At 43.7% G+C, this 9,208-nt stretch overlaps 1 protein-coding gene across 1 annotated transcript in view; it reads left to right on the forward strand.

The window, feature by feature from the left end:
- nat8l (N-acetyltransferase 8-like) overlaps nucleotides 1–8,027 on the forward strand; it is a 73,823-nt gene extending 65,796 nt beyond the window's left edge. The window contains exon 3 of the mRNA XM_070893799.1: nucleotides 7,452–8,027. Coding sequence (XP_070749900.1) covers nucleotides 7,452–7,819 — 368 coding nt within the window. The 3' untranslated portion in view covers nucleotides 7,820–8,027. The remainder of the gene's footprint in view (nucleotides 1–7,451) is intronic.
- The last annotated feature ends 1,181 nt before the right edge of the window (nucleotides 8,028–9,208 follow it).

A 9,208-nucleotide genomic window follows, 5' to 3' on the forward strand; every position in this document is an offset into this window, starting at 1 on the left:
CGACTGATTCCTGGGATGAGAGAGCTGTTTTATGATGAGAGATTGTGTAAAATGGGCCTATACTCTCTTGAAATTAGAAGAATGAGAGGTGATCTCATTGAAGCATAAAAGATTCTGAAGGGGATTGACAGGGTAGATGCTGAGAGGTTGTTTCCCCTGACTGGCATGTCTAGAACTAGGATGCATAGTCTGAGGATAAGGGATAGGCCATTTGAGGCTGAGATGAGGAGGAATTTCTTCACTCAGAGGGTTGTGAATCTTTGGAATTCTCTGCCCCAGAAAGCTGTGGATGCTGAGTCTCTGAGTATATTCAAGGCTGAGATAGCTAGATTTTTGGACTCGAGGGGAATCAAGGAATATCGGTGGGACAGTGGAGTTGAGGTCGAGGATCAACCATGATATTGAATGGCGGAGCAGGCCCGAGCGGCCGTATGGCCTACTCCGGCTCCTATTTCTTATGTTCTTAGATGAGGGGACTGAGTGTAATGTATCCAAGTTAGCTGATGATACAAAGCCAGGTGGGAAAGTAAGCTGTGAGGAGTGTGCCAAGAGGCTGCAAACAGATATAGACAGGCTAAGTGAGTGGGCAAGAACATGGCAGATGGAATTTAATGTGGAGAAATGTGGTTATCCATTTTGGTAGGAAAAATAGAAAAGCAGAATATTTTATAAATGTTGAGAGATTAGGACATGTTGGTGTTCAGAGGAACCTGGGTGTCCTTGTACACGAATCACTGAAAGTTAACATGCTGGTTAGCCAGCAATTAAGAAGGCTAATGGTATGTTAGGGGGTGAAATTCTCCTGCTGTGCGCCTCCGGGGTGTGCTAACGGGGCGCAAACGTGTTTTTGCCTGGTGGGGGCGGGGGTGTGGGGGGAGGGGGGCTGGTGAGGGGTGGGGGGATGGCGCACGCAGCATGCGAACCATCGGCTCCTTGGAAATTGCACTGGAGTTATCAGAGGCTCGACATCATCGCCATACACAGCAACCCATTTTTGCCCCACGGCAGAAATTGGGCAGTGCCCCGTGAGGCTGCCGTGGGCGATGTCTGTGCCAGCCTCGCGGGTCATGAACCAGGCTGCACTCCGCTCGCGGGGCAAAACTTAAAGGGGAGGTCCGCCGTCTCTTTTGCAGCACCCTCCGACTGACTGGTCCGGCCTCGAAGTCCATTTCCGCGGGGTTCGTGCCACGCTCGTGCAGCCCGCCACTCCCTTTCGGTGCCGGGCTGTGGCCCCGCCTCCCCGCCTCCCTGGTGGCCCAGTGGAGGTCCCTCAAAAGGCCTGCAGAGCTTGCAGCGTCTTTCCCCATTAACATAAGGGGAGTGCCCTTGTAACGGGTCAGCGCTATGCGAAGAGGCCGCGTAGCACTCTGATGTTCGCCTGGGTAGCACCCCCCGAGCCTACCCCGAGAGGAAGTGGAGCGCCCAACATTGCACTCCACTTCCTGTCAGGGGCGGTAAGACCAATTTCGCTTCCAGTGCGGGACTTCTGCGCCGGGAGCAGAAGGTCCGGCCTCAGAGATTACTGTCCCTAAATGGGGCAATATGGAATTTCAGCCCATTAGTATTTATTACAAAAGAATTGGAGTATATGGGTAAAGAAGTCTTACTACAATTATATAGGGGTTTGGTGAGATCACACCTGGAGCACCGTGTGGTTTTGGTCTTACCTAAGAAAGGATATATTTGCTTTGGAGGGAGTGCAATGAAGGTTCACTAGACTGATTCCTGGGATGTGGGGATTGTCCTGTGAGGAGCGATTGAGTAGACTAAGCCAATATTCCCTAAAGTTCAGAAAAATGAGAGGTGATCTCATTGAAACATACAAAATTCGTAATGGACTTGACGGGGTAGATGCAGGGAGGATGTTTCCCCTGGCTGGGGAATCTAGAACCAAGAGTCACTGTCTCAGAATCAGGAGTCGGCCATTTAGGACTGAGATGAGGAGAAATGTCTTCACTCAGAGGGTGGTGAATCTTTGGAATTCTGTACCCCATAGAGTTTTGGAGGCTCATTCATTGAATATATTCAAGACAGAGATTGATAGATTTTTGGATAGTAAGGGATATGCAGACAGTGCAGGAAAGTGGAGTTGAGGTAGAAGATCAGCCATGATCTTATTGAATGGCGGAGTAGGCTTGAGGGACCATATGGCCTACTCCAAGTCCTATTTCTTATGTTCTTATGTAGGCATTCAGTTTGTATCAAGTGAAGACCTGTACTCAAATCAACACCTCCACTTATTCAAAAGCAAAATACTGCAGATACTGAAAATCTCAAATAATAACATAAAATGCTGGAAACACAGAGCAGGTGAAGCAGCATCCGTGGAGAGAGAAACAGCGCTTACACTTCAGGTAGATGACCATACTCATTCAGTTTGTTTAAAATGAAGGCCTGTAAACTGAAGCCGTGTGCACATTTAGTTTGTTTGAGATAAACCCCAGTGCTCATTTAGTTTCAGATGAATATCTGAGCTCAATTCAATTAGATGAAAGTCTGAAATCATTTAGTTTGCGGTGAAGATCTGTGCTCAGTAATTTGATTGAGATGAAGAATCTGTGCTCATTTAATTTGAGAAGAAGATCTGTGCTCATTTAGTTTGTTCGAGCTGAAGATCTGAGCTCAATTTGTTTAGATTTGAAGGTCTGTGCTCATTTAGTTTGAGATGAGGATTTGGCTCGTTTAGTTTGAAATGAAGATCTGTGCTCAATTAGTTTGACATGAAGATGTGTGCTTATTTAGTTAGATTTGAAGATGTGTGCTCATTTGTTTGGTTGAGATGAAAGTCTGTGCTCATTTAGTTGACTTGAAGATCTGTGCTCATTTAGTTTGAGATGAAGATCTGTGCTCACTTAAATTTGAGGTGAGCATTTGGCTCACTTAGTTTGAGATGAAGACCTGAGCTCATTTAGATTGAGATGAGGATTTGGCTCATTTAGTTTGTTGGAGATGAAGATTTGAGCTCATTTAGTTTGAATTGAAGATCTGTGCTCATTTAGTTTGTAATGAGGATCTGTTCACATTTAGTTTGTTTGAGATGAAGATCTGTGCTCATTTAGTTTGAGATGGAGATCTGTGCTCATTTAGTTTGAGATAAGGATTTGGCTCATTTAGTTTGAGATGAGGATCTGATCTCAGTTAGCTTGAGGTGAAGATCTGTGGTCATTTAGTTTGAGATGAAGAGCAGATCACATTTAGTTTGAGATGAAGATCTGTGCTCATTTTGTTTGAGATGAACATCTGAGATCTTTAATTTTGAGATGAAGATCAGATCACATTTAGTTTCAGATTAAGATCTGTGCTCATTTAGTTTGTTTCAGATGATCTGAGTTAAGTTGGTTGAGATGAAGATCCGAGCTCATTTAATTTGAGATGAAAATCTGTGCTCAATTAGGTTGAGATGAAGATCTGTGCTCATTTAGTTTGTTGGGGATGATGTTCTATCCTCATTTAGTTTGAGATGAAGATCTGAGCTCATTTCGTTTGAGATGAACATAAGAACATAAGAATATAAGAAATTGGAACCGGCCCCTTGAGCCTGCTCCGCCATTCAATAAGATCATGGCTGATCTGATCATGGACTCAACTCCACTTTCCTGCCCGCTCCCCATAACCCCTTATCCTCTTATTGTTTAAGAAACTGTCTATTTCTGTCTTAAATTTATTCAATGTCCCAGCTTCCACAGCTCTCTGAGGCAGTGAATTCCAGATTTACAACCCTCTGCGAGAAGAAATTTCTCCTCATCTCAGTTTTAAATGGGCTGCCCCTTATTCTAACTTTGTGCCTTCTAGTTCTAGTCTGCCGCATCAGTGGAAACATCCTCACTGCATCCACCTTGTCAAGCCCCCTCATAATCTTATACATTTCTATAAGATCATCTCTCATCCTTCTGAATTCCAATGAGTAGAGGCCCAACCTACTCAACCTTTCCTCATAAATCAACCCCCTCATCCCCGGAATCAACCTAGTGAACCTTCTCTGAACTGCCTCCAAAGCAAGTATTTTCTTTCATAAATATGGAAACCAAACTACACGCAGTATTCCAGGTGTGGCCTCACGAATACCCTGTATAGCCGTAGTAAGACTTCCCTGCTTTTATACTCTATCCCCTTTGCAATAAAGGCCAAGATACCATTGGCCTTCCTGATCACTTGCTGTACCTGCATACTATGCTTTTGTGTTTCATGCACAAGTACCCCCAGGTTCCACTGTACTGCAGCACTTTGTAATCTTCCTCCATTTAAATAATAACTTGCTGTTTGTTTTTTCTGCCAAAGTGCATGATCTCACACTTTCCAACATTATACTCCATCTGCCAAATTTTTGCCCACTCACTTAGCCTGTCTATGTCCTTTTGCAAATTTTTTGTGTCGTCCTCACACATTGCTTTTCCTCCCATCTTTTTATCATCAGCAAACTTGGCTATGTTACACTCAGTCCCTTCCTTCTTCCAAGTCATTAATATAGATTGTAAATAGTTGGGGTCCCAGCGCTGATCCCTTCGGCACCCCACTAGTTACTGGTTGCCAACCAGAGAATGAACCATTTATCCCGACTCTCTGTTCTCTGTTAGTTAGCCAATCTTCTAGCCATGCTTATATATTACCCCCAACCCCGTGAACCTTTATCTTGTGCAGTAACCTTTTATGTGGCACCTTGTCAAATGCCTTCTGGAAATCCAAATACACCACATCCACTGGTTCCCCTTTATCCACCCTGTTCGTTACATCCTCAAAGAACTCCAGCAAATTTGTCAAACATGACTTCCCCTTCATAAATCCTTGCTGACTCTGCCTGACCGAATTTTATTTTCCAAATGTCCTGCTACTGTTTCTTTAATAATGGACTCCAACATTTTCCCAACCACAGATGTTAGGCTAACTGTCTATAGCTTCCTGCTTTTTGTCTGCCCCCTTTTTTAATTACATTTGCAGTTTTCCAATCTGCTGGGACCTCCCCAGAATCCAGGGAATTTTGATAAATTACAACCAATTCATACACTATCCCTGCCGCTTCTTCTCTTAAGAACCTAGGATGCAAGCCATAGGTCCAGGGGATTTATCTGCCTTTAGTCCCATTATCTTACTGAGTACCACCTCCTTAGTGATTGTGATTGTGTTAAGTTCCTCCCCCATAACCCCTAGACTATCCACAGATGAAGCTCTGTGCTCATTTAGTTTGAGATGAGGATCTGAGCTCATTTAGTTTGAGATGAGGATCTAAGCTCATTTAGTTTTGTTGAGATGAAGATCTGAGCTCATTTAGTTTTGTTGAGATGACGATCTGTAATCATTTAGTTTGAGATGAAGATCTGAGCTCATTTAATTTGTTGGAGATAAAGATCTGTGTTCATTAAGTCTGAGATGAAGATCTGTGCTCATTTTGATTGGTTGAGATGAAGATCGGTGCTCATTTAGTTCGGTTGAGATGAAGATCTCTCCTTATTTAGTTTGAGATGAAGATCAGGCTCATTTAGTTTGGTTGAAATGAAGATCTGAGGTCATTTAGTTTGTTGGAGATGAAGGTCTGAGCTCCTTTAGTTTGAGATGAAGATCTTTTCACATTTAGTTTTTTTGAGATGAAGATCTGTGCTCAATTAGTTTGAGATAATGATTTGACTCATTTTGTTTGAGATGAAGATCTGTGCTCGGTCAGTTGGAGGTGAAGATCTGAGCTTATTTAGTTTGTTTGAGATGAAGATCTGTGCTCGGTCAGTTGGAGGTGAAGATCTGAGCTTATTTAGTTTGTTTGAGATGAAGATCTGTGCTCGGTCAGTAGGAAGTGAAGATCTGTGCGCATTTAGTTTGAGATGAAGATCTTTTCTCATTTAGTTTGAGAGGAGGATTTGGCTCATTTAGTATGAGATGAAGATCTGTGCTCATTTAGTTTGAAATGAAGATCTGAGCTTATTTAGTTTGGATGAAGATCTGTGCTCATTTAGTTTGGTTGAAATGAAGATCTGAGGTCATTTAGTTTGAGATGAAGATCTGAGCTCATTTAGTTTGGTTGAAATGAAGATGTGAGCTTATTTAGTTTGGATGAAGATCTGTGCTCATTTAGTTTGGTTGAAATGAAGATCTGAGGTCATCTAGTTTGAGATGAAGATCTGTGCTCATTTAGTTTTGTTGAAATGAAGGTCTGTGCCCATTTAGTTTGTTGGAGATAAAGATCTGAGCTCATTTCGATCGGTTGAGATGAAGATCGGTGCTCATTTTGTTTGAGTTGAAGATCTGAGCTAATTTAGTTTGTTGGAGATGAAGATCTAAGATCATTTAGTTTGACAGGAGGATCAGTGCTCAACTAGTTTGTTTGAGATGAAGATCTGTGTTCATTTAGTTTGAGATGAGGATCTGTGTTCATTTAGTTTGAGATGAGGATCTGTGTTCATTTAGTTTGAGATGAGGATCTGTGCTCATTTAGTTTGAGATGAGGATCTGTGTTCATTTAGTTTGAGATGAGGATCTGTGTTCATTTAGTTTGAGATGAAGATCTGAGCTCAATTAGTTTGAAATGAAGATCTAAGCTCATTTAGTTTGTTGGCGATGAAGATCTGTGTTCAGTTAGTTTGGTTGAGATGAAGATCTTTGCTCATTTAGGTTGAGATTAAAATGTGAGCTCATTTAGTTTGAGATGAAGATCTGTGCTCATTTAGTTTGTTGGAGATGAAGATCTGTGCTCATTTAGTTTGAAATGAGGATCTGTGCTGAACTAGTTTGGTTGAGATGAAGATCTGAGCTCACTTAGTTTGAGATGGAGATCTGTGCTCATTTTGTTGGAGATGAAGATCTGAGCTTAGTCAGTTTGAGATGAAGATCTGAGCTCATTTATTTTGTTGGAGATGAAGATCTGAGCTCATTTATTTTGTTGGAGATGAAGATCTGAGCTCATTTAGTTGATTTGAAATATGGCAAAGTAGCATGGAATATGTCTGGTCATGATATCAAATAAAACTAATACTCTGCTGAATCAGGTTAAAATCACTATTTCCAATATCTTAGCTCCTCGTGTACACGACGTGACCTTGAATAGTATGGGACCGGATTTGCGGGGGGGAGGCGCGGGGTGTTGAGGAGAGCCAGATGTGCCAGATAAATATTTTACCCCAGTTTTTTCGAGCATATGCATTGATTTCTGTGTACTACCGACCACCCCTTATAAAAGTCATTGTGGGTCATGTGTTCTATATGATGAATTTTGAGTCACAAGTATGTGGAGGTAATGCTTGAAGATTTTTCTGTAATTTTTTTGTGGATATTAGTGAAATGTTGTCGGGGTAGATTTCGACTTTATGCGACAGTGTAAACAAGCCCGTTTTACATCTTTCACGCTTTGTATTCCCGTTGAAGTCGAGGGACTCGCCGTCACCTCTTTTACACAATCGCACAAAGTCAAGAGAAACCCAATTGTCGTTCCCCAAAAATGCTGAGACACCCCGTTCTTCTTGTCGTAGGCTCCTGCTTCTGGGTGGCGGTTCTGGACGGGAATGTCGTGGGCATCGTGGCTGCCAGAGGGAACGAGGAGGACAACACGGTGGAGCTTCGCCGCATGTCCGTGGACTTTGAGCAGCGGGGGAAAGGCATCGCCAAGGCCCTGGGCCGCAAGGTTCTGGAGTTCGCCGTCCTCAACAACTACTCCGCCGTCGTGCTGGGCACCACCGCCGTCAAACTGGCCGCCCACAAGCTCTACGAGTCCTTGGGTTTCAGATACATCGGCGTCACCGAACACTACGTGCTGCCGGGGATGAATCACTCGGTCTTGGAGAAAATGTTTTTCCAGCTACGTTACCACCGCTACCGGCTGCATCTCCGTGAAGAATGAACATTTCCCCACCACCCCCCCCCGGCCCCCCCAGCTTACCTCTCCCTCCTCTCCCCCCGCCCCCCCACCCTTCACCCTTTCCCCTTACAAACACCAGAATGCCCAATGCTTTGTAATTTTTTGATGATTTTATTTTCCACACATCCCCTTCCGCCCCTCTGCGTTGCTGTGATTTCGTTGGATGAGAGTTGCGACCGCCCCAGACTTGTTGCAGGATGGTGGGTGCTTGAGATTGAAGCACCAGTTAACATTCGTACCGTACACAGCATGCCTGGCTGGGCTCAAAGTTGCCAGTCGACCCAGGTTGCCCTCGACCAGATTTCCATCAGCACAGCAGCCACACAACATGGAAGCGGTAACGATTACTGTAGAGGTGTATTTTTCTTTTTGGTGGAAGGGGCACAGAATGAAATGGGGATGGGGATGGATCATTGCCCGTGCATTTACTGTATTGTCAGTGATAATCGATGATCAGTACTAACCCAAACCCCCCCCCCACTACCCCTCCACCCCCCGAACCCCTCCACTCCTCCGTGCCGCTGAATATAACTCCCTTCATGACAGTAGTTCTTAGTGTTACCGTTATACTCTTCGAGATAAAACCCCAGCTTGCTCTGCTGCATGAAGAGGAATTGCAGCAATGCCAAGAAGATCACCTTGGCCTGGCCTGATTCACTCGCGCCTGGGCTCTGACATACAGTTTTTTTAAAAAGAAATACTTGGGTGTGCTGTGTCCTGCCAAACTAGAGAGAGAGAGAGAGAGAGAGAGAAAAAGGTGCATCCAATATCATGACTCTTATTTCCATTGTCTTCACAAGCCAGCAAGATTCAGTCATTTGTAGGTTCTTGATCCCATGTTGCATATTGTAAAATAGGCATTTAGTGTTCTCCCTCCCCTCCATGATCGGGTGACTGTGAGCTTATCCTCCGCATTCCATGCGCTCTGGAGTCTCAATGCTGCTCCTGGCTTTTTTTTTTGAGTTTCTCTTTTAATGTTTTTCTCTCTGCTTGCGCTGAATGATGTCACTTGAGCAGATCGGAGGCTGTGGTTTCTATGGAAACACATCCCCCCATCCTCCTCCACACCCCCCCCCCCCTCCTCCTCCCCAACACCACCACCATATCAATGATAAATGCAGAGTCCAAAAATAGCAAGTAGGGGGACAGGAGTTGGGCTCTTGCAAAGAAAAAAAAAAAGATTATATACTATTACAAAATCCATAAGCAAAAAAGAAAAAAAAATTCTTATTATTAATTACTAATAATAGTCGTGATTGGTCTCTGCAGCCTTGCTTAGCGTTGCTATGGTAGTTGCTTTACTGACATCAACCTTGTGACTGGTAGAATGCAGAAGCAATGCAATTGGCATGTGTCTGTACCTAAGTGTAT

This window comes from Pristiophorus japonicus, chromosome 1 (genome assembly GCF_044704955.1).
Source record: "Pristiophorus japonicus isolate sPriJap1 chromosome 1, sPriJap1.hap1, whole genome shotgun sequence".
NCBI lineage: Eukaryota > Metazoa > Chordata > Chondrichthyes > Pristiophoridae > Pristiophorus > Pristiophorus japonicus.